The following is a 23,857-nucleotide window of genomic DNA, read 5'->3' as shown; positions in this document are numbered from 1 at the left end:
AATACGTTGTAAAACATAAGATTAATTTTGGAAAAGAATGCACTATAACCATACTAGTACTATAGATATAACCAATTAACAGATATAAATGCCCTACTAAATAGAATAGTCTATCTTACTACATACTCTATGACCAAAATATTCAAGAATGTCACAGTGTATAGTATTCAGTAGTGTATTCAGTTAGTAGTAGAAAAGACCATTCAGCAGTGTATTTAGTCAATTCATTCACTAGTGTATTCAGTCAACAGTCAATTCAGTTACTAGTATATTCAGCTACTAGTGTATTTAGTCAATAATCAGTTCATTCACTAGTAAATTCATTCAACAGCAAAGACCATTCAGTAGTGTATTCAGTCACTAGTATATTCATTCAGTCAATTCAGTCACTAGTAGCAAAGACCATTCAGTAGTGTATTCAGTTGCTAGTAGAAAAGACCACTCACTAGTAGAAAATTCATTCAAAAGTAAATTTAGTCACTAGTAGTAAAGACCATTCAACATTCAACAGCAAAGACCATTCAGCAGAAAACTCATTCACTAGTATATAACATTTAGTAGAAAATTCAGTCACTAGTGTATATATTCAGTCAATTCAGTCAATATTCAGTATATTCAGTCACTAGTAGCAAATTAATTCAGTATAAAATTCAGCAGAAAATTCAGTCACTAGTGTATTTAGTCAACAGTAAAGACCATTCACTAGTGTATATATTCAGTCAGTAGCAAACTTATTCAACACCCACTAGTATATAACACCCACTAGCATATAACCTTCAATATTCACTAGTATAAATCGTCCAAATTATTAGAGACAGTATATGAATAAGTACTTTAATAGTACAATATACTACTAAGACCATATATTCCAGAATAATTCACTCTATAGTAAAAATACACTATAACCCAGTATATTTATATAAAATGACAACCTAACGGTCTTTTCTGTAGTAATTAAAAATATCTCTATTGTAAAATATTTTATGGCTAGCCCAATAGACGACATATTTGCACAGAAACCAAAGGACATAAAACCCAATAGAAAGACAAAGACAAAAAAAGAAAAACCATACGAAGTAAGAGGCAGCAGTGCCTTAGAACAAGATATATTCTCATGTGATGGATATAAGATATATACACAAGAAGAACTTAAAATTGGTAGGGGTGGGAATACACCAAATTGTCCAATTGACTGTGACTGCTGCTTTTAGCAAAATTTAATTTTTAGTCTTCATGTTTTTAAGAATTCAAGACTGGCCACCACTTGCAGTTGTTGGCTTCGTGAGTCTAATGGGATTAGTCGCAGGGTACACCATCATGGGAATAATAAATACGTCTGTTAAGATAAAAAATAAAGCCACAAAAGAGACAGTTTTGTTCACAGTTTGGACAACTATCTTTTGTATGATAATATCCTGGGCTTGTATATTCCTGGGACAAGCTAAGCCAATGATAAGCCCCGACTTTAAAAATAAATAGTAAAACAAATTTATACTTCCATGGGAACAGAAGTAATTGCGGAAAGAGAAAAAGAATTAAGGACTGCCTTACTAAGGGAAGACAGGGAAATACTGCAGGAATTAGGGAAGTATTTGGAGTCAGTAGTAATATATCTGGAGTCCAAGGAAGTTTCACCAGAGAAATTAGACGAAGAAATAAAAACAGAAAAAGAGATACATAAAAGGGCCTCAGAGGTATTCAAAAAGGCAACAAACAAAGAAGACGTAGAGGAGGACACTAATCAGCTCATATCCATTATAAATTCACTCCTTCAGGCGTAGAGAGAGTCCTTATGTGTACTCAAATAAATCTAAGACCTTAATTATTCACTCTTTATTAAAATTGACGTGCCAAAATAGCTAAAGTATCATAGCCTGGGGGTAATAACCCAATAGAAATAATATCTTATTCAAAGAAGGACTTTTATTCATGTCCTGGGTCTGTCACTGGGACTGTTTCTTCTAATTTCTCTTTGATTTTTTAGTAAGTGCCTCTGTCATTTATTTCTTGTTCTCAGTAGAATTTAATCTGTATTTATAGTGAATTTCTGATCTTGAGATAGTGAAGACTTTTTAATCTTTGTTGATAAGAAATTCCTGAAATTAAGATAATTTTATTACAAAAATATACTGTATTAATCTATTTTATAGCAGATTATAACTGCGTAGTAGTGAGATATTCTGATGATTCTGGTTTATTCCTGTGCAATTCGCTAATTCCATCTGCATTCTATTGGGTACTTATGGAAGGTGTGGATTGGCAGGATTATTCTATATAGTATGTTGGGTGAGAAGAGATATGGTTTGTCTAGTTGGTATATTTTATTGTAAGAAGGCATATTCTGCAGGGGAACTTATCTCAGGATACATAACCCTACAGATCCCAAGTGTTATTTCAATTGAAAGCATTATCCTGACAATCGACAAAGAATCTGAAATTAAAGTGGATGAAGTCAACAGTAAATTAGTCTCAAATGAAAGAGCAACAAGACATTTAGGCAGGTTTATTATATACGGAAATAGAACAAAGAGAATGCTCCCAGGAGTACACACATTTCCCTTCAATTTTAGAATGGTCTCTGATGAAGGAGCCACAATTGAGTACAAGAAAATCACCCAGACAAAAAATATTTACGCCTTGAATAAGTACATAAGCAGGTGCGAAGTGAAAATATACGGGATATTTAAGCCAGTAGCAAAATACACCCGGGAAATACATCTTATAGAACCAGTCCTAGAGAATATTCAGAAGATAAATTATAAGCACCAGATAAATAACTGTCTTTGCTTTGGTAATAAATCCACAGAAATATTCATAGTACATGACTCAGTCCTGTACGCAGGTAAGACTCATTCACTGGAAATTTCTCTAAGCCCAGGGGCATCAATAGGGAAGATAGAGTGCTATTTAGAAATGAATTTATGTTCATTCACAGATGCAATAAACCCAATTACCCTACTATTTCCATGTAAGACAACAGAAATAAACGGAAAAATAAGTCTATTAGTAGATGAAACTGTTCCTTCAGAGACATCAAGAAATGACTTTTTTTCAATTTCTTACAACATGGTAATTAATGTGGCAATAAAAGGTGGTGGTACCACAAGAATATTAAGACCAGTCTCAATACGTGGCAAGGACTCATACGGTGAATATACTCCGCCTGAGATACCTGAGAGTGCCATCTACCCTGAAAAGTATCTTTCACTGCACTGTTAAATAAAATGGAATTAAAACTTTTATTTATGCATGAAAATGTGTATGAGACAAGTATTCCGACAGAAAATATTTTACACCGTTTGAATCCGCCGTTAAATAAAGATATTATTCTTAAAGCACTCAAAAGGGATCAAGATAAAGTGCTAAATCCAAGAATAGAACCATTCACAAGTATCACAAGTGCTTATGACTCACTCATTCCCTACCATATATTTCTATCCCAAACATACGATGACTTAATATATAGTAGTGTAAATAGAGTATCTGATCTACAGGATATGACAGAGACATTAAGTACCCTAGCAAATATTCTTTGCTCAGAAGAAGATTCTTTCAATGAGCTAATTGTAATGGAAGAAAGACTAAAAGTAGAAGAAGAAAGGTACTACCTCAATAAAACCATCGATTACAAAGACACAAAGATAAAGGAGATTAAGCAAAGATTCATTCGATAATAGTCTCTATAGTGTACAATTGTTCTGTAGTAGTCAATTTAGCAAAAAAATAAAATCCATAGGAAATTCATTCTAGTACAGAAGGGAATGGTCTCTTCGTAAATTATTCTTATATATTCTTATAGAGACAGAAGGATTTAAACTATTTAGTGAATAAGACAGTGTGACTAAAGTATATTAATATATATGAGTGTATATTTATACTAATAATTATGGTAATATACTAGAATATTAATTAGTGAGAATTAATGAATGTGTATGTGAGAGTACTAGACTATGAGAATATCAATGAATTATAATTAAATATTCTAGAACCATGGGCGTAGTAGTATGGTATATGGAGTATATGATATATGGAGTATATGGGGTATATGGGATAATTATTATTTCTTGTTGAAACCATCTATTCTTATATACTAATACACTGTAATACTGACGTGACTAAAGGAGGGTGACTAGCTAGTCTGGGAATAGTAGTATTTTAGACTCTAATAGGGGTAGTTGTCAAGGGAGTATTATTTTTGTAATTCTAAGGTTGGTGACTGTTATCTTTTGTGTACTTAATGGATGTATTTCTTACTGTTGACATATTCCTTCTTCCTTGAATTGTTCTTACTATTTTACTATTATATAGTCAGTCTCTGGTATACCAGGAATCTTCTGGAAGAGTGCATTAATCATTGATGCAATTTAGTCGCACTTTAGTCACAGATTTAATGAAAGTGAGTATTTTACCATACTAATACACTGTAATATATACTAATACATACTAATATACACTAATACACTGTAATACTACATGAAATACGACTATTTCTAGTAGAAATATTATAAATTTATATTTCGGGTTATAATAGTATACAATGGATATAATATTGACAGGATATGGGGAAATAGATAAATAATCAATATACTAATATATACTAATACACTAATATGCACTAATATACTGTATGAAATATATTATTTATAACGGCATTTTTATAAATATGAATATTTAAAAAATTTATACATGCATAAAGGAATAGAAGTACTAGGAGAGACAGTCTTTAAAACATCAACTGAAACCCTTCTTAATGATTTCACTTTGATAAAAAAGGATGGATCAAAGACAAAAACATCTTTAATTGCAGAAGATGTCCATGGGAATAGAATAATACTATGTACACTTGTTCCTGGTGTCAATGAGAGTATTGTAGCTAATACAATTCTTCAGCCTGGGGAAATATTTAAGTTGTCATCTACAACGAACAATGCAGTTCATATCTCATATTTAGAGAGTGAATATGAGAAGGCCCCAAGTGAGACTACTTCTTTGGTTACACTAAGAATAAAGGAGCATGAGAAGGTTTTAGTGACTGGTCCTACAGTATATAGCTTAGTATCCATTGTTTCTTGTGCCTCAGAGAGACTGTCTTTATGTCTTTTAGTGAATGGAGAAGAAATAACCTTAGCTAATCTTGTGCCTAACAGGATAGAGACAGCAGAAATATCCTTGGAGACCTTTGAAGATGCAGAACTTCAGTTATTTATAGTTGGCAAGGGAGAAGTAGAAATAGTAGGGTATGCAGCACCAGAAGAAGATTCAGAGGAAGAAGACTGTTACGAATGCGGGTTACCCTTTGAAGAATGTGACTGCGAGGATACAGAAGAGAGTGAAGAAATAAATGATAATGACTTTATATCAGACGAGAAGATGGAGCACATCATGGGAGTAGCAAAAAAGAACAAAACACCAGGAAGATCACCCCAAGAATTAAATACCCCAGAGAAGAAACTCTCAAAAGAAGAGAAGAAATTAGCTGAGAGACAAAAGGACTTGAAGGACATAAAGATAGTTGATACTTTCAAGTCAAAACAAAAGAAGGTAGCACAGAAGACAGATAAAGTAAAGATAAAATATACGTTATTTGTGAATAACAAGATGGTTGAGAAGAACAAGTCATCAGGTCTTGTCTTTAGAATGGGAGATGGCCAGATAATCAGGGGACTTGAGCTTGGAATAGAAGGAATGCACGTTGGAAGCAAAAGGACCATAACAATACCACCTCATCTAGGGTATGGATCTGTTAGAGTTGGTGGTATACCACCAAACTCAGTGCTTGTCTTCCAAGTTGAGCTGTGCTGTGTTATAGACTAATAAATATCTTATTAATTGAAGTATCCGTTGAATTATACCAGGTTCATGGCAGTTTAAGATTTTGTACTAATAAGGCAGTAATAAGGCAGTACTAAGGCAGTGAGGTGGTGAGATTATTATGTTGTAAAGCACTAAGGTAGTGAAATTGTTATGTTGTGAGGAATTGGTCTATAATACACTAAGGCAGTGATAATTAGTCTATAGTCCACTAGACAGTAGTAATTATTTTCATATAGTACTAGGCAGTGAAGTTATTGTTTTCATATACTACTAGGCAGCAACAATTAGTCTATAATGCACTATAAATTGATTAGTCTATATCGTAGTACTAGACAGTAGTAATTAGTCTATAATACACTGGACAGTGATAGTTAGTCTATATAGTACTAGACAGTGTATTATTTTTGTTGTTGTCTCTACTACTACTACTACTAGTAGTAATTTTAAATAAATTTCATTTTTAAATTTCTTGTCGACAATAAAAAATATTATTCTATAGAATACTAGACAGTAATTAGTCTGTAATACAGTAGACAGTAATTATATTGTAATACAAAGAATTAGGCAGTAATTAGTCTATACTACACTATACAGTGATACTTAGTCTGTACTACAGTAGAAAATATTTTGTAATATACTGATTAGTCTATAATACACTAGACACTAATTAGTCTATAATACACTATACACTGATTATCTACGCAATCCATGTGACTAAAAATAACCCGAATTAAATTATCTAACGTGTTATATACAGGTACACTAAGACTAAGCATATTCCAGTGTATTATAGACTAATCAGTATGCAGTGACTTGTGTATTCTAAAAAGTATTCATAAACATGTGGTATTTTGTGATATTTTCGGTTATTTTGTTCTGTGCAGTGAAAGACTCTTGAGTGATGCCAGGCAGCAGACTAATACTCTATATCCTGTGATGCTGTGGGCTGGTGGTAAGGTTAAGTTGAAAGTATAAATTTATTTATGCTCTGTCAAGTGCAACTACTTTGCAGGATGGGTCACTGAGTGGAATTCTCTTGTCAAAGAGTGGGTATCTTGGGTTTGTTGCAATTTGTAAGAGTTCTTTGCTGGTGATGTCCTTTGTGGCTATCTCAGTTACCTCAATAATTCCAACTGTCTCTGGTCTTACGCTGTGTCTGCTTCTAAGGTCCTGCCATAAGCTGAATACAGCCTCTGCTCTGCTTAATGCTCTAATTTCCTTATGAACATTGACAGTCTTTCTCTTGATTATGTATGCTGCTCTGACACCAAAAGTTCTTACTTTTCCGTCATTGTGCTGTGGTACTTCCTCCATCTTCAAAACCACACCAGTGGCAAGCTTGATTTTGTACTGCTTTCTTAATAAGTTGAATGTTTTGCTTCTTGCAATGATTTCATTTGGGGCGAAAACATTGTTTGCAAAGATCTGTGGCACTGGGTTGGCTGCAGATGGTTTCTCAGAAGCGAGTACTTTGTATTCTTTCATATGCATGGTGGTAATAAAAAAAAATAATTTTTATTCTTTTGTTTCCGTTAGTATAGACTAAGATATGCGATATTCCTATGAGTTGTATATTTGTGCATTATTATATATATAGATATATTTATGCATTGTTTTATTCTGTGGTGTCTGGTGATCCTTGTGTCTTGATTTGTGACTTTAATTGGGCTATTTTCAGTTGAAGAATTCTTTTCTCTCGGTCTGTTGCCTTTTTAAGCCTGTCCATTTCCATTGCCATTGAGATATTTGTCTCATCAATGTGTTTACTCTTCTTAAGCTGTTCTATTTCTTCTTTTTGTCTTTGAATTAGTGCATCTCCTTCTGCCAGGTGCTCAAGAAGGATTGCTGCATCTGGGGCTGGTGCAATTAACTGTGAGATGTACTTCTCTTGCTTTAGTAAGTACTGTACAGATGCTGCTAATTGGGCTACTTTATCTGTATGTTCTCTTTTTGTGTCTTTTATCTCTGCTAGTATACTAGTAAGCATACTTGCAGCAAATATATGGTCATTTAAGGAGGAATTCTTAATCCAGGGTATTGATGAGATAATTGACTCAGCAGATTTAAGGTCTTTCCTGATATCTGTGATAGTTCTTTTAGCTAATTCAACTGTAGCTTGAATTTCTTGCATTCTCATGTGGTTTATTTTAGGTTCTTTTCTGACCTGTGGTTTCTGTGTTGGCTTAATCTCTATATTTCTGGCTCTACTTGCTAATGAGAGTGTTGAAATAGTCTCATCTATGCAGGCAGGTGTTGGTGAAATTGCACAAATCAAAACAGTTTTTGATGCACCTGAAAATGACGGTTGTAAAATTCTTGTTAGTTTTGCATCTCTGTAAGGAATATGTGGGTTCTTCTTGGATAACTTTGAGATTACGCTTGTCAATGCCAGAAGACTCTTATTTATGCAGGCACCTTCCTTCAGTGTTGTCCCTGAGGTGTGCGCTGTACTGACTCTTTCAGATCCAGCCAGATCCACAAAAACCAAAGTAGACCTTATCCCTTTCTGTCTTATTGTTAGCTTAAGGACTGCATGACTCCTACTACTCTCTCTGTTCATCCTTGTGGCAGAGACCTTTCTAATTGCATTTCCCTTACGGAATAATAAGGCTGCATCATATTTTGTCATTACTTCTATCTCAGAGACATCTTTAATATAGACATCTCCATCTGCAGACTCACGTATCTGTAGTGCCTCTGATGGATCACCCAGTAAGTCATAAATATTCTCATTATAAACTTCAACGTAAGACAGACTTATCCTGTGCTGTGTCTTTTTACTGAATATCCAATCGAGTGACCTGGGTATTACACCCGGGTCATTACCGCATCCTGTCCCATTTCTTTCTATATTCAATGACTTATGTACATTTTCATTTCTGTTCTCACTCATTTCCGTGTAGTAGCCACCTGGTAGAACACCCTTCATAGTGTGTGTCTTACCAGAGGATGTCTGTCCATATGCAATTATACATACATTCACACCATACAGTGACTCATCTACTGTACTATTTATATGGGTGAATACGTCTTCATTCTTGGAGTCTTCACCAAAGACCCAATCAAACAGTAATGTCTGTGCTGAAACCTCTTGACCCTGGGCATTCAAGTGTTGTATTATGCCTCTGTCCCCTATTCTGCACCAGCCTTGTTTTGTTCCCCTGTCCTTCTCCTGAGTGGATAATGGCCGTATTCTTATTACTGCCTCTACTTTGTTCATAAAAAACTAATTATAAAATTACTTTGCACTCTTTACTTAACATATAGTAGAATATTGTATATTTTAGTCTGAAAATATGCAGAAATACAGATATAAAAGATATTCTTATTCATACGTATACTACTGTATATATATTACATCTAATTTCTACTGTATATTTATAGATTAAAACTATCTGGCTTAGTGAAAATTCACTCATAAAATATTCTATATAGACTATCACAGGGTACATAAACTATCTATATTGAGTGCTTTAGTCATAGAAATTAATAAGGTCTTTAACTGCCCACTTCTCATACGTATTATCAGGTAGTCTTCTTAGTACAATTAATGGAGTCTTCTTCTCTTTTAGTTCTTTCTTTGCAATTTCAACAGGATCTGTTTCATCCCCATACTCAACCATAATTGGGGCAGACATGCTTATCTGCTGTGCCCGGATACCAAGTATCTTAGCACGCTCAAATTTAGTCATAATTGGTGAAGTATACCGTTTCTCAGCCTCCTGCTCTGGTTCTTTGATCCTTCCATCTACATCTGCTTCTTCTAATAGTATTTCTTCTTGGTGCTCTTCAAATGTCTTGTCATCACTTCCGTATGTTTCCCTGCTTTCTTGGTCTGACATTGTAAATTTTTCAAGATTTCATTTATTTTTATGCGTGTTGGGAGTCTGTTGAATACAGTGCAGACAGAGAAAATCCAGGAGTCCAAGGAGGCACTGCAGCAACTGGAACAATTAATATTGGAGGGTGATACGACTGACATATTTAAGGAATTCTGTGAGTGCACCAGCATAATCATAGGATGCAAGAAGGGTGACCTTCCAAAGAGTCTTCTTCAGTTCATGAATGAGTTAATGAAGAGACTGAAGCATATGAAAATTGGGAGAAATTTCATGCATAATTTAATTAAGTATTTAGTGCGTGGACTAGACTCAAAGCTAAAACATGTTCGGTATAATAGTTTATCCTTACTTTGGAGCTGTATAGAGCACTTAGACAGTGTTAGTCCACGTCTTTGGGAGATCGTTAAGATAAAAATTGGTGAAAAACTGTTTGATAAAGAGGTAAATGTAAGGATACAGGCAATTAGGATAGCAGCAAAGTACCAGGAGACTGCAGTTGAAAATGGCTTACAATTTTACAAACTCTTTAAAGACCTTCTACGGTACGACGCATCAGCAGAAGTTCGCAAATTAGTTCTTCAATATATTGTGGTTAATAAAAGCACAATAGATGCAATTATAAGCAGGGCAGCAGATGTAAATGAAGGAGTCAGAATGGTCTTTGCTACAAGTAAATTATCAGTTATCCCATGGGAAAAAGATTTAAATCTAGAACAAAAGTCTTCACTACTGCAATCTCTAGAGGAAGAAAGGGTTGAAGAGATTAGAAAAAAAAGTATGGAAAGAATTGAGATAATTTTCGAGGAAATATTCCATGGGAAGTACGAGTTATTCACTAACGCATTCTATTTGGAGAACAGAAATAATAAGTCATTAGAGAGAGTACTTGCAGAATTAATGAAAAGATACGAATATGCAGATGGTTTTAATGAAGAATTCTTGGAGAGAGCCACTCCATCTCTTCTATTTCTCATGTGGGTCTCACTGGAGCACATTGATAAAGAGAGAGGAAGAGACACAATCTCACTGCCTGACATGGCTGTCCTTCTGAAGTCAATTGCAGATGCTGCTTGTTCTGTGGGAGTAGATGACCAGTATGAAGGGACTTTAGTCCATGCATTATTTGCACTCCTGGAATATTACGATGTATTCCAGGGCAGTGAAAGAAATCTTCTTGTTAAATGTGCACTTTACATCTTGTCTCAGCCTGTGGATTTACTCCAAGGCGTAGTTGACTCCGTCTGCAAAATGATCATAAAAGCATGTAGTGGATCAGAAAATGACAAATTCTACATTAAGGCACTTTCTGTGGGAAAAGAAAGAACACAGCTTCTATTTGCTGAGTCTCTGATGAAGTCAAAGGAGCTTCCAATTGGAAAATTCCCTTCAGTTTTCCAACTGATTGAAGAAAAATCAAAAACAGCAATTTTCTCTTCTGATGCAGAGATAAAAGAGTGTTGTATTAGGCTACAGGTTCTTTGTGCCTGTGAGAAGAATCAGAGTACAGATGCATTAGAGCAGTTGCTATCACTGGCCAAACAGAATTCACAGAGTGCATTGTGTGCACTAGTTGATCTAGCAATTATTTTTAGGGAAAAAACAGATATTTTTAATCTAGTTTTTGAAATTGTAAAAACAACAGAGTTTTTGCTTCAGGATAAATCTATCACAAAAATCCTTCTAACAGGTCTCTGCACAGAAGACCAAACAAAAGAATTACTGCAGAGATTAGTGCAGAGATTCTACTCTGAACAGACAAATTTAGAAGATGCACAGTATCTGCACGTCTTCTTCTACGAGTACTTTAGAAATAATTATTCTGCAGTTTTTTCCGTTTACCCACAGGTTATCTCAAAGGTAAAACACTGGAAGGTTTTCAATGACCAAATAATCTATTGGTTTGAGAGCAGACAGAACACAGTATACACTGAGACTAATTTACTACTAGATGCACTCTCTGTTGTTTTAGAGTCTTTAAGCACAGGTGACCCACAGACTCCACTGAAAGAGAAAAAGGACACCCTTCAAAGATACTTAGACCTACTAAGCAAAGTATCACTGCTGAAGTACTTACTGTCAGAGACAGAAAAAGTAAAGGCAATTGAAATATCAAGTGCACTAAGCAAGCAGACAGTCAAAATACTCCCGGATAATGACGTAGTAAAGAATATTCTGTTTGACCTCATAAGCCGAGAATAATAAACAATCTACTCTGTACAGGTTTACTCTTTTATACATCTTAATAGTTGTGAGTTTTGGGCTTTGTACAAGCTCAGTCTTTATACTAAACTATTCTATTCCTTTTAGTCTCTATAGTAAACTATTTTTAAATTTTAGTCTTTTCAAAGTGAATTTTATTCCCTTCAGTCTTTGAACTAAATTATTTTTAAATTTTATTCTGTACAATTTCAGTCTTTATACTAAACTATTTTATTCCTTTTACTCTTTATACTAAACCATTTGTGACAATATAATACATAAGTATTCCTGGAAGTACTCTAATACTACACAAAAGTATACATATATCTCTATTATCTGTTTAACCCTCTTATGCTTCTCTTTATAAATATGAACATAAACATGAATTTATGCAAAGACAAGAGTACGTGTATTTTAGTAATTCTGGTTATAGACTAGATATAATTGTAGTATATTTGTTAATACAGTAGATTATAAATTGACTTCGGGTTATATCTAATAAAACCGTTAAATTTAATTAAATATATTTGTGCTTGTTTACACTAAACATGACATTAATTAGTTTAGTTTAATCCCAAAGTTAATTAAAACCAAGATAATTAAAGAATTTAATTCACAAATAAACTAGTATAATAATGACTCTCTATAAGAAATTCACTTTGTCATTAATTAACTTATACTTCATTAACTCATACTTCCACTGTAGTTTATATCATATTTATTCGTATATTAATGACTAAATAGTCTATAAATAGGTGAAAAATTAGAAGAAAAATAGTAATATTTCCAGGAGGAAAAGTGAACATCAGATTGACTACTCACTGTAATACTTAATCTAAGATTATGATTGCTGCTTATATAATCTAAAATTAAAATATTTAATATGGATCCTAGACAACTTAAACTGGATATTTCAAAGGCAGTTCAAGAAAGAGAAAAAAGACTTAGTAGAAAACTAGAAGAAAATGAAGGAAAAGCACTAAAATATTTAGATAATACCCTTGGTATAGAAGGATCTACAGATATTAAAGATAAAAATACTCAAAATATCTTATCTGTAGAAGAACAAAATGAACTTTCTTTAACCAGGTCTTGCAAATCTGACTCAGAGTCATTGGAAGTGAACCCAAAACCAAACCTAAAAAAGTCATACAAAGCAGAGAATCTAGCAAGTACCTCACAAGATGACAGTAACCCGTATATAGAAATGGGAGACCGTCTGTCTAAAAATACCATCGATAATATTCCCACTAGAAGTCATTCCATCCATAGGCTTAGTGATAAAAAAGTATCAGAAAATCCATCTGTATCTGGTGTAATAAAGACAAAATCAGCACAAAATACACTAAGTACTAGTGCATATAAGAAGAATATTCAAAGATCACGTGAAAGCATGAGTGATATATACGAGATTACAACAGACTCAAAAATAAGTGATAAAATTAAGGTAGTAGATAAATCCTTAACATGTGATTGCTCATCAATGAAAAGGCTACTATCTTTAATTGTACTATTTTTCTGTTATTTAGCAATAGCCATTGGACTAATTTTCTTCATTTTATTCCTAGGTGGATTATTTCTATATATATACAACAAAAAGTATTTCATGGAATATATTGGTATAAAGAATCCAGAGTCAGAGGATTCTGCATGAAATAGTACTATACACCTGACTTAGTCTAATTACATATTATTTCCAACAGATTAATTAAGTCATTTATTATCTTGTTGGTTTATAAGAAATACTACATAAGTAATTGAGTATAAATAAATACTAAAGTTTAACTATTTCTGAATATAAGATATAGAGTACGTATAAATTACACTGAGATAACAAATATTCACCTTTTACTGTGGGAAAATTCTCACTTTCATTAACTCTGTGACCAAAGTACATCAATGATAAACTCACTCTTCAGAAGAATTCTTCCGTATACTAGAAGACTAATAGTGTGAAAATATTAATAGAACCAGAGTAAAATATTCTCAATAGAAATATTCAACAAAAAGACAAAGAATCACAGTCACCAAAGATATTCGTGTATATGGTAAAAATAAAACCCCTTTAACAACTTCTATCAATATTTATATTAGTGTCTTCTGACTGAAATATTTTATTGTTTCTGTCTTATAATACAAATAAGACACTCTGTAGTATAAATACCTTATATATTATGGACAGTAGTAATTGCTACCTTTATAAACTACTCCTTCATAGAACTATTTGAATTTTATTTTCCATTAACCAAAGAAGTCTAATTTCTCACTGAGTCTATTTATAAAAGTAATTTCATATCTGGTTCTATTTAGATATAGAATTATCCCAAGTATTACTATTACAAAAATAATTACTAATATACAACCAACAGCACACATTATATTACTAGAGCAGAACTTTGATAAAGAACTTTTCACTTTATATATTCTTGATGGAGTTTCATCATCATCATAATGTGCACCAGCCATAGGGAATAATATAATATTCTCATCTTCATTAAATATGGCACTTTCTCTCTTTTTTTCTTCTCTGACCATTATGTCTTCTATGTTACTTCTTTATTTATAGACTAAATATCACTATTATTATGTGTATATTGTTTAGAATGGCATAATTATTCTTCTTTAGAGTATATTAACTGTTGTTTTGTTTGTTTTTATGTGAATATTTAATTAAATTTATTGTTTTAAGAGCACTAATTAGTCACTTTAAGATAGAAATATACTAAATACTACTATGTTTGTTTGTGATATATTAATTATTAATCTATTTATGCTTCTTTGTTTATGTTTTGTTTGTTAATTAATTCATATTTTCATTCTAGTTTATATTTTGTCTATTAGTAATTGTTGTCGACTGGAAATTTAAAAATGAAAATTTATTTAAAATTACTACTAGTAGTAGTAGTAGTAGAAGAGAAGACGACAACAAAAATAATTTACTTCTGCTGTCTATTGTGTCTAGCTGGAAATATCCTGCAGGAATGAAATATTATTGATATTTATGTGAATATGTAGCATAAATTCAATCATTTCCTGTCTTATAATACAAATAGAGCATCTTATGGTATAAAGACTGTATCTTAGGGACAGAAAGTAGTAATTTTGTTGCCTTTATAACTACTCCTTCGTAGAACTATTTGAATTTTCCATTAACCCAAGAAGTCTAATTTCTCACTAAGTCCATTTATAACGGTATTTGGGGTTTTGATTCTATTTAGGTAGAAAAATACTCCAATCAGTACTATCATAAGAATAATCCCTGCTATATAACCTAGAACACACATTATATTACTAGAACATACCTTCCATAAACATCTTTTCATTTTATACATCCTTGATGAAGTTTCATCTTCATTATAATATCCTCCTTCACCAAATAATCTACTTCCCTGTGGCTCATTAGCACTAAATGTACTAATATAACTACCAGTTATATATCTGGGCATTATGTCTTCTATGTTACTTCTGTATTTATAGACTAAATATATCACTATTATCACATGTATATTGTTTTAAACAATGGAATTGTTGTTTTCCCAAGCATATTACTGTTGTTTTGTTTGTATTCATGCGAATATTTAATTAAATTTGGTGTCGTACAGCACATATATTACTGTCTATCAGTAATATACTAAATACTACTATGTTTATTTGTTAATTATCTTATCTCTATTCCTGTTTGTTTTTGTTTTGTTTGTTAATTATCTTATCTCTATTTTAGTTTATATTTTGTCTATTAGTAATTGTTGTCTCTCTACTAGTAGTACTAGTAGTACTAGTACTCTATTTAAATAAATTTTTGTCTTTAAATTTCTAGTTGACAACAAACTAGAGACTAAAATTACACTGTATTTATATTTAAACTTATCTTCTTAATTTAGGCCATCTATAGATTGACAGTTATACTATATTTATATCTACTTATTAACTCACTTCACTTTGTATCTTCATTATTTCTATGCCTTTTTCTGTACTAATAATATGGTTTATATATGCAGTGTATGTGTATAAGTAGAGTAGATTATATTAGTCACAGATACAACGTATATGATAATTATTTGAGTTTTTAGTGGAGACCAAATACCTGCATACTAGAATAGACTGATATTTCTGCAGAAATACTTAATTAAATATTCCTTAATACTAAGAAATATACTACTGACATACCCACTAGTATCAAGGCATACAGAATAATAAATGTAGTAGAATATCTCATAATTAATTTTAGACTCAAATGTACTCATTAAGATATTTTCACCTTTCACCTTTCAACCTTTCAGAAGAATTCTTCGTATATCAGTACTATAGTGTGAGATTCGAAAAATAACTGTATTTTAACAACAAGATAAAAAATCAACAAAAAGATAAAAAATCACAGTGAACAAAGATATTCGAGTATATGAGATAAAACCCCTTTGATAAATACCTTATCTATCTATTCTATCTCTTAACTATCCTATCTATCTATTTCTTATCTATTATCTATTATTTTCAAACAACTATCTTATCTATTATTTTCTTATAACTACCTTATCTAATATCTCTTCAGTATTATCTACTATCTATCTATTCTCTTAACTATCCTATCTATCTATTTCTTATCTATTATCTAGTATTTTTTGACAACTATCTTATCTATTATTTTCTGATAACTACCTTATCTATTATTTTTGACTATTATCTTATCTACTATTTTCTGATAACTACCTTATCTACTATATATCTCCTATCTACCTATCTCTCCAGTACTATCTATCTACCCCTTGTTTGACTATAAACCAATAAACTGCATGAAAGTTTGTATAAAAACAATTCGTGCCTGCTAAAGAGGACTTACATTCCAATGAGACTTATCATTTATTCATTAATGTTAAAGACACGAATCTGTGGTGTCTTCCTTAGTAATGGATTCTCTTGTTTCTTCTCATAGATGTACATTCCTAGTACAAGTTTTGTTGCTACTTTCTTTCCAGATGATTTCTCTTCCTGTAAGAGTACAGTGTAAATAGTCTTTAAGACAACAGAATCCTCAGGAATACCCATTCTTTCAATATCTTCATCAACCTTGTAGATTAACTTGGATTCTTCCTCTGTTAGAGTGTGTTTACCAATCTTTTCAAAGATTCCATCTACATCCAGGTCCATGTTTGTTAGTTTTGCAATTGCCTTCATTCTTGCTAGACTCTCAGCATGCTTGATCTTCTTGTCTTCACTGCTCTCTTCAGTCAGAATAGGTGTTTCTACTTCACTTATGGATAATTCATCAAAAGTAATATTTATATCAGACCCTACTTCACTAATTCCCTGGTCACTTTGTCCTGATTCTTTGTTTATTTCAGTTTCACCTTCACCCAGTGCAAATACATTCCCTAAGAATATTCCAATACATAAGATCACTAGCCCTAGCTTCATCATAAAAAAACAATTTTAATAATTATTTATAATTAATTTTAATTATTTCTGTGGTGTAAGGTATAAATTATGTTCTAGAAGGGTTCTATCAGGGCATGGACTATTCTCTAATATGTCTGTGATAATTGCTTCTGATACAAATATATTTCCTTCTATCCTTTGTGCTTTCAATTTATGTCCTACTAATTCCATCTTATATACTGCATATTCCTGTGATTCTGTCTGTATACGTACAGATGAACCTAGTACCTGAAGTCTTTCAATTGACAGTAATTTTGAAATTGCAGTTAATACTTTATCCAGGTACTCTAACTGAAATACTGCAGTTTTTTCTGACTGTGATATCTTTGGGATATCTTTCATTGACTCTTCAATCTCTGATGATCTTTCTTCCCAGAATACTTCTATCTTCTGACCTACTTTGTACAAGATTGATGTCTTACAGGTTTTTTGAAGAGAACCCCCTAGGGTACCATGGAGTGGTAGTGTGGTAATTAGGCCTGGGAATAGAAGGATCTTGTGATTTGCAAAGAAGGAGATGCAGGCTGCCCTACTGTGCTCTCTAAGGACTGAATCTGCCCATGTACATGCAATAGAATTACTTGATGATGCGACTAAACTTCTATTTGAATATGTCACTGTAAGGGATATATTATCATGCAGTGTAAGACTACCATCTTCATGTAGTTTCCCATGTACAGATATTCTACCTGGCACCTGTGCTACAATAGCCAGCCAAATAATCTGCAGGAAAATATCTAAAGATAAAGGGTCTTGGATATTTACCCTTGGTGAGATAATCTTCATATTAATATTGTTCCCTTCTACTGCCCCTAAATATACAGTTATTTCTGCAAAAATCAAAAATATTCCTGTCTCTTTAATTACCAGACGGAATGGTGCTGTGAATTTATTCTTCTGTGCTGTGTAGAAGGCAGAGACAGCAAGAAGAATGTGCTGTGGGGTCTGTAGGATTCTATTAATAAGGTTACTTGAACTACTGGGTGTCTCCAAAATAAATGAACCTGGGATATCTTCAGGTATGCTCTCTATATGGTAATTTCCGTTATTTTTCAGGTTATTATTTTTTTGTTCATTTTGATTTTTTTCTGCTGTTTTCTCTATTTGTATATTGCTGCCTACTGGATTTATGTACCGTATGGGTAATTCTATTCCTGTCTGCAGGGTACCTGACTGGTGCAAACCATAGAATATTCTGGCCATCTTCTTGTCAGCTGACCAATGCAGACCAACAAATACATTCCCATTCATTCTCATGTATATATTCAGTTGGAGTGCCCTTCCTGCGTATATAATATTAGTCTTTTCTTTTATGATGACACCTGGGATGTTAATTCTGTATATTCCTGTCTCCTGTTGGGCTTCCTTCTGAAGATCTCTTAGTGTGAATATAGGCTTATCTTTGTAGAAAAGGCCTTTTTCAAAGCTAATCCTAGCATGTTCTGAGATTGTACTTTTCAGGTTTTCATTTAAAACGGAAAAGCTTCTTTCTATGAAATCATCTCTAACGAGTTTTCTTGTACCTTTGTATATAGCATGGCAAATAATCCCAGGTCCATCCCAACTACTCCCCACAGTAAAGGATATTTTGAAGATCCCTAGGATTGTGGCAGTAAAACTCTTTGTGGTTCCGGTTATTTCCATGTCAAATATTTTACTATCTGCCCTATTCCTTAATATCTTGAATATTTCTTCTATTTTTATAACGGAATCAGTGTATTTTGTCATATGCACTATCTCTTTAATCGTATTATTGAATACTATACCTTTTATAGGAATATTTTTTGTATCATCCAAGTGCTTTATGCTTAGTACTTGCCAAGTATACAGGTTATTTACCATCATCAGAATAAGTTTACTTTTGAATCCGTATGAAAATAGTTCTAGTACACCATTCTTAACCGTATATGAGACATTCTCATTGTTCCATATACCAGACCTTTTAACATTTAGAATAAGTATCTGGTCTAATCTCCTATAATTCTCAATATCTTCATCCTTTACAGTCCCAAGTGCATTCTCACCAGGGTTCACTTCATTCTCTTTACTGAGTGTCTCTGCCATCCTGATAATTTCCGTTGAAAAATCACTTTTTCCAGTTAAAAGAACACTAAATGCCTTGCTTACATCAAAGGATGAAGATACTCCCATCTTCAAATCATTACATAAATAGACTAATTTATCTGCTAATTCTTCCTGTTCCATATTATACTTCTGTAGTCTAAGTATCTTTCTCTCTAGACTATTTATCTTATGACTATGTTTTATGGCTAGTACCATTGTTACTATTTTAATTATCTCATTTGTCTCTTTTATATATAGCCTAATTAGCTGTCGTCTTTTCTCTTGTTCCTTTACATCTTCAATATTTATTAAATATATGTGATTTAATAAATACTTCATTTTATTTAATATTATCTCATTGATGCTTGTTGTTTTAGGTTCTATTTGGTTTAATATGATAGTGGATATACGGACATTTAAACTCTCTCTTTTCGGAGATAATTTAACTCTCACTTTCATATGAGAAAAAAAAAGTACAAGTTTATAATTATTTATAATTGGCTGGATATGAAGCAATGTGGGAATTATAGGGATATAGACAGTGTAATGAGAAGAAAACAGAATGGACAAAGGAAAAGATAAAAAGAGAGAGAAGGTAGTACAGAAAGAAAAGAAAGAAGAAAAGAAAGAAAGAGACAGTAGGAATACGAAGGAGTATAGTAGTAGTGAAGGTGAGTATGAAACTCATAAGAATAGTAAAGGTTCAATGGATAAGAAGAGTAAAGATGTTAGGAGTAGTAAGGGTTCAAAGGATTCAATGGGTAGTAAAGAAGACAAGAATTCAATGGATAAGAAGAAGAGTAAAGATGGTAAGAACAAGAGTAGTAAAGAAGACAAGAGTAGTAAGAGTAGTAAAGAAGACAAGGACAGTAAGAAAGACAAGAAAGATGAAAGTGTGAAAAAAAGTAAAGATGACAAGAATAGTAAGAGTAGTAAAGATGACAAAGACAAAGACAAAGACACAAAGGATAAGAGTAGTAAAGACAGTAAGGATAAGAAGGACAGTAAAAGTAGTAAAGATGATGAGAATGTGAAAAAGAGTAGTAAGGAAGACGTATCTAGTGATGATGACACAGCCAGTGATGATCAAAGCAATAATACAGAGCCAGAAGGTGAAGGTGAAGGTGAAGACAAAGATAAAGATAAAGATAAAGATAAAGGTGAAGATGAAGGTGAAAAAACAAAATCAAGTGAAAAAACAAAATCAAACGGAAAAAATGATAAGACAAAAAATATTCCGGAAGAAAGAAAGATAATCAGTGAAAAAGAAATTCAGTTGGAAAAGGTTGATGGATCACATTTAATTAGTGAGAAGATCCTGCAAGATAATGCGAATATCTTAAAGGGAAAGGAGAGTATGGAAAATAATAAGAAATCCGTATATATATCTATAAGAAATAATGTAGAATCTGGGACAGTTAAGTCAATCTCAGAGGATCTTCTGAGGCATAAGGATAAAGAATTTGGAACATCTCTCTTGGAGAAGTCTAAGAGTAAATTTCAAGTGGACTTTAAGAAACTTGAAAAAGAGAAAAAAGAAAGTAGTAAGAGTGAGAGTCTTAAGAGAGTATCTAGGGCAGAACAAATTGTAGAAAGAATATCTTTATATTACAGCAGGAACAAAGACTTTACTACAAAGGTAGATACTTTGGTTAAGACTGTTAGGAAACTTAGTACTGAAACTATTCAGAAAATATTCTTGAATATTCTTCATAAATCAGATAGTCCTTATGTTGTACTGTATGTTCTATCTAGGTTAAAGGATGGTCCTGTCTTTCTATCAGATGAGTGCATTGTGGAATTATCACTTTTTGTCAGGTCTTGTAGATCGATCTACTTGGAGACAATCCCTTATACTGAAATTATCAAAAATCTGTTTGAAAAGTGCATTTTACCTGATGTAACTGTAGAACACTCTTATGATTTACTCTCTCAGATAGAACAAACAGAAGGTACACGTGATCTTTTGATTGAATTATTTGGAAGAGTCCATATTGTGAACTACTACAAGGAGGTTACTGCTGGATTATTCACTAGAAATATACAGAGAAGTGTTCTTTACACTATAATGCACACAATCAATGATAAAACCCTGGTGGAAACTAGTTTATCACCTGTATTTAAACGACTAGATAAAAATATAACTGAAAATACAGTTGAAAAAAATACAGTTATATTTTCACGTGGTATCTGGGCATTCCTGCATATGCATATGGATGGATTTAATGAAAGATTTGATGATACCATAAAGTACATTAGATATTTCTGTACTGCATTCACAAATACTTCTTGTGAATTCTTGTCAGCTGATGATGTCCTTGAGATTATCGATACAATTGAAATTCTTGCAAATTCTGTTATCAACAGAACAATTCACTCAGGTGAAAAAAGCAAAAAAAATCACCAAAAAAAATTAAAAAATTATGTGGAAAAGAAGGTAATTAAGAAGAAAACTAAGGCAAGTATTATCCCAGAGATGGAAGATGTTGAATACTCAGAGGACTCTGACTCTGATGAAAGTGCACAAGAGAGTGATGAAACAGAAAAAAGTGAAGATTCTCACCCAGAGACTAATGAAAGACTTAATAATGTGAAAATAACCCAAGAGTCACTCTTAATATTCACTACAATGTTGAACAAGGAATACAAGACTGTATATGAGAAGGTAAAAGAAGCAATTAAATGGAAGAAAAGACCAACATACGATACATTACTATATGCAATGGCACATATAAAACTACTTCATCTGTTGCTTTATCTGTCAAAAGTATCTGGTTCTGTTGAAATCCCTATTAATGACCATTATTCTCTCTTTTCAAATATAAATATTCCTGCTTCTTTTGATGGAAAAAAGTACGATGGCACTGAAGACCTGGCTGATAGAATATTCTCTGAGAAATGGAATTCACTTGGATTCTTATTAAAGGAAGGACTAATTACCTCAAATGAACTTAATTTCTCAAAGGATATTCTTCGTCATAAATCACCACATCAACTCTTTGATAAAATATCTGCCAGTGCACATCTACTTACATTCCCTCCTGTCTCAGTCTTCTTAGAGAATGGCCATCTTTACGATGTGATATTCCTTCAGACCCTTCCTATGTACGTGAGACATAAGGACTTTCTCTCAACCCTTCAGAAAATTGTAAGAACATTCATAGGGACAGCAGAGAAAGAGGCACTTGCCTTGCTTACAAGACGACTTATAGAACTAGATGGATTATATACGGAAAAGGAATTAAAGAGAGGCAGTAAGAAGCCAAATGACCCGAATCATTATACTCCTGTGAAGAGTATTGTAAGAAATACGATTGCATCACTGTTTATAACGGAAATTGACCTGTCATGCACTAGTGGTGTCAGCCTAACAGCAGACAGCAGGAAGACTGACTCGTATGATAGGGTGGATGTACAACTGCATGAGACAAAAGAGTACAATCCTGTGACAAAACAAGAAGAATATAAGGTTTCTGAGGAAATTGTCTTTAAAAGAGTTGGGACTGACATGCATAAAGAACTAAAGAATGCAAGAACGTACCATAAATCATCAAAAGAAGGTAAAAATGTAGATGAAAAAAGACGAAAAATGATTTTTGATTTTATTATCTCAATAAAAGATATGAAAATAACGGACAGATTCATAACTGCCTTGACAAAACTTCCATCTGCTGCAAGTATTGATGATAAAATGAAAGTATTTATCATTAGGGTCTTGACATACGCAATGGATAAGGCACTCCTTACAGATAAAACAATCGAAATAATAAGAGATTTCTCTAAGAAAGAACTCAAAGAGTCTTCTTCTCAGGTGGTCATAGATGCAGCAAAGTACCTTTATATAAAGACAAGTGGTGCATCTAAAAAAAGACATAAATCCAGGGTATTATCATATGATGAATTAACACTCTCTTTGCTTCTCTTCATAAGCTCTAGACTAGGGGACTTAAGCACAATGAAAGACGGGTTTTTCAAAATATGCGCTGACTTAAAGGAGTACCAGAGGAATGAATTATTGCTTCTCTTTAAAGAGGCAGGTGTGCAGATATCAGATAGTCTGGCAGGTACATCTGAAGTACTTGAAAGATACAATGAATCAAAGAAGACCCTAGCAGGGTTCCCATCTCTTTAATAAAAATATCTTACAATAAAATCATTTCTACATGGATACAAAATAACCATATCTCTGTATATCTCAGTATATCTTTGTATTTATACGTTATTATCTCCATGTAAATAGGTATATTTCAATCAAAACATTTCTACAGTTAAATTTCGATAAAATCAAAATATTTTTTCAGTTAAATTTCTATACTGAAGCAATTCCTGGCCTATTACTGGCAATATTTCATTTATTAGCAGCTTATGCACTGGTAATAACGGGTTTCTTGCAGTAATATCTTTATATATTCATTGAAATTCACTTTATTTACAGTCTTCTGTTCTATCTCTCATTCTAGTGTAAATATTCTTAAGGGTGGCAGTGCAAGATTCAATTTAGATTG

At 32.7% G+C, this 23,857-nt stretch overlaps 16 protein-coding genes across 16 annotated transcripts; 9 read left to right on the top strand and 7 right to left on the bottom strand.

Annotated features, from left to right (window-relative positions):
* Nucleotides 1-983: 983 nt before the first annotated feature.
* On the top strand, nucleotides 984-1,211 carry NESG_01422 (uncharacterized protein; the record flags this gene model as incomplete). The annotated part of the gene is made up of 1 exon (XM_053049052.1): nucleotides 984-1,211. The coding sequence occupies one exon, from the start codon at nucleotides 984-986 to the stop codon at nucleotides 1,209-1,211; it is 228 nt and encodes a 75-aa protein (XP_052904857.1).
* A 22-nt stretch (nucleotides 1,212-1,233) lies between these two features.
* Nucleotides 1,234-1,479, top strand: NESG_01421 (uncharacterized protein; the record flags this gene model as incomplete). Its single annotated transcript, XM_053049051.1, has 1 exon — nucleotides 1,234-1,479. One exon carries the CDS (start codon nucleotides 1,234-1,236, stop codon nucleotides 1,477-1,479), a length of 246 nt encoding a protein of 81 aa, XP_052904856.1.
* A 20-nt stretch (nucleotides 1,480-1,499) lies between these two features.
* NESG_01420 (uncharacterized protein) lies at nucleotides 1,500-1,781 on the top strand (the record flags this gene model as incomplete). Its single annotated transcript, XM_053049050.1, has 1 exon — nucleotides 1,500-1,781. One exon carries the CDS (start codon nucleotides 1,500-1,502, stop codon nucleotides 1,779-1,781), a length of 282 nt encoding a protein of 93 aa, XP_052904855.1.
* Nucleotides 1,782-2,298: 517 nt separating this feature from the next.
* Nucleotides 2,299-3,219, top strand: NESG_01419 (uncharacterized protein; the record flags this gene model as incomplete). The annotated part of the gene is made up of 1 exon (XM_053049049.1): nucleotides 2,299-3,219. One exon carries the CDS (start codon nucleotides 2,299-2,301, stop codon nucleotides 3,217-3,219), a length of 921 nt encoding a protein of 306 aa, XP_052904854.1.
* Nucleotides 3,220-3,245: 26 nt separating this feature from the next.
* On the top strand, nucleotides 3,246-3,674 carry NESG_01418 (uncharacterized protein; the record flags this gene model as incomplete). Its single annotated transcript, XM_053049048.1, has 1 exon — nucleotides 3,246-3,674. One exon carries the CDS (start codon nucleotides 3,246-3,248, stop codon nucleotides 3,672-3,674), a length of 429 nt encoding a protein of 142 aa, XP_052904853.1.
* A 1,012-nt stretch (nucleotides 3,675-4,686) lies between these two features.
* Nucleotides 4,687-5,814, top strand: NESG_01417 (uncharacterized protein; the record flags this gene model as incomplete). The annotated part of the gene is made up of 1 exon (XM_053049047.1): nucleotides 4,687-5,814. One exon carries the CDS (start codon nucleotides 4,687-4,689, stop codon nucleotides 5,812-5,814), a length of 1,128 nt encoding a protein of 375 aa, XP_052904852.1.
* Nucleotides 5,815-6,795: 981 nt separating this feature from the next.
* On the bottom strand, nucleotides 6,796-7,305 carry NESG_01416 (uncharacterized protein; the record flags this gene model as incomplete). The annotated part of the gene is made up of 1 exon (XM_053049046.1): nucleotides 6,796-7,305. The coding sequence occupies one exon, from the start codon at nucleotides 7,303-7,305 to the stop codon at nucleotides 6,796-6,798; it is 510 nt and encodes a 169-aa protein (XP_052904851.1).
* Nucleotides 7,306-7,429: 124 nt separating this feature from the next.
* Nucleotides 7,430-9,034, bottom strand: NESG_01415 (uncharacterized protein; the record flags this gene model as incomplete). Its single annotated transcript, XM_053049045.1, has 1 exon — nucleotides 7,430-9,034. The coding sequence occupies one exon, from the start codon at nucleotides 9,032-9,034 to the stop codon at nucleotides 7,430-7,432; it is 1,605 nt and encodes a 534-aa protein (XP_052904850.1).
* A 253-nt stretch (nucleotides 9,035-9,287) lies between these two features.
* On the bottom strand, nucleotides 9,288-9,656 carry NESG_01414 (uncharacterized protein; the record flags this gene model as incomplete). Its single annotated transcript, XM_053049044.1, has 1 exon — nucleotides 9,288-9,656. The coding sequence occupies one exon, from the start codon at nucleotides 9,654-9,656 to the stop codon at nucleotides 9,288-9,290; it is 369 nt and encodes a 122-aa protein (XP_052904849.1).
* A 30-nt stretch (nucleotides 9,657-9,686) lies between these two features.
* NESG_01413 (uncharacterized protein) lies at nucleotides 9,687-11,855 on the top strand (the record flags this gene model as incomplete). The annotated part of the gene is made up of 1 exon (XM_053049043.1): nucleotides 9,687-11,855. One exon carries the CDS (start codon nucleotides 9,687-9,689, stop codon nucleotides 11,853-11,855), a length of 2,169 nt encoding a protein of 722 aa, XP_052904848.1.
* Nucleotides 11,856-12,738: 883 nt separating this feature from the next.
* Nucleotides 12,739-13,509, top strand: NESG_01412 (uncharacterized protein; the record flags this gene model as incomplete). Its single annotated transcript, XM_053049042.1, has 1 exon — nucleotides 12,739-13,509. One exon carries the CDS (start codon nucleotides 12,739-12,741, stop codon nucleotides 13,507-13,509), a length of 771 nt encoding a protein of 256 aa, XP_052904847.1.
* Nucleotides 13,510-14,096: 587 nt separating this feature from the next.
* Nucleotides 14,097-14,390, bottom strand: NESG_01411 (uncharacterized protein; the record flags this gene model as incomplete). The annotated part of the gene is made up of 1 exon (XM_053049041.1): nucleotides 14,097-14,390. One exon carries the CDS (start codon nucleotides 14,388-14,390, stop codon nucleotides 14,097-14,099), a length of 294 nt encoding a protein of 97 aa, XP_052904846.1.
* Nucleotides 14,391-15,004: 614 nt separating this feature from the next.
* On the bottom strand, nucleotides 15,005-15,301 carry NESG_01410 (uncharacterized protein; the record flags this gene model as incomplete). The annotated part of the gene is made up of 1 exon (XM_053049040.1): nucleotides 15,005-15,301. The coding sequence occupies one exon, from the start codon at nucleotides 15,299-15,301 to the stop codon at nucleotides 15,005-15,007; it is 297 nt and encodes a 98-aa protein (XP_052904845.1).
* Nucleotides 15,302-16,712: 1,411 nt separating this feature from the next.
* Nucleotides 16,713-17,267, bottom strand: NESG_01409 (uncharacterized protein; the record flags this gene model as incomplete). Its single annotated transcript, XM_053049039.1, has 1 exon — nucleotides 16,713-17,267. The coding sequence occupies one exon, from the start codon at nucleotides 17,265-17,267 to the stop codon at nucleotides 16,713-16,715; it is 555 nt and encodes a 184-aa protein (XP_052904844.1).
* Nucleotides 17,268-17,309: 42 nt separating this feature from the next.
* NESG_01408 (uncharacterized protein) lies at nucleotides 17,310-19,811 on the bottom strand (the record flags this gene model as incomplete). The annotated part of the gene is made up of 1 exon (XM_053049038.1): nucleotides 17,310-19,811. The coding sequence occupies one exon, from the start codon at nucleotides 19,809-19,811 to the stop codon at nucleotides 17,310-17,312; it is 2,502 nt and encodes an 833-aa protein (XP_052904843.1).
* A 103-nt stretch (nucleotides 19,812-19,914) lies between these two features.
* Nucleotides 19,915-23,484, top strand: NESG_01407 (uncharacterized protein; the record flags this gene model as incomplete). The annotated part of the gene is made up of 1 exon (XM_053049037.1): nucleotides 19,915-23,484. One exon carries the CDS (start codon nucleotides 19,915-19,917, stop codon nucleotides 23,482-23,484), a length of 3,570 nt encoding a protein of 1,189 aa, XP_052904842.1.
* Between the last annotated feature and the right edge of the window lie 373 nt (nucleotides 23,485-23,857).

This window comes from Nematocida ausubeli (genome assembly GCF_000738915.1).
Source record: "Nematocida ausubeli strain ERTm6 chromosome Unknown supercont2.3, whole genome shotgun sequence".
Classification (NCBI taxonomy): Eukaryota; Fungi; Microsporidia; genus Nematocida; species Nematocida ausubeli.
This window is presented reverse-complemented; position numbering and strand designations above follow the sequence as displayed.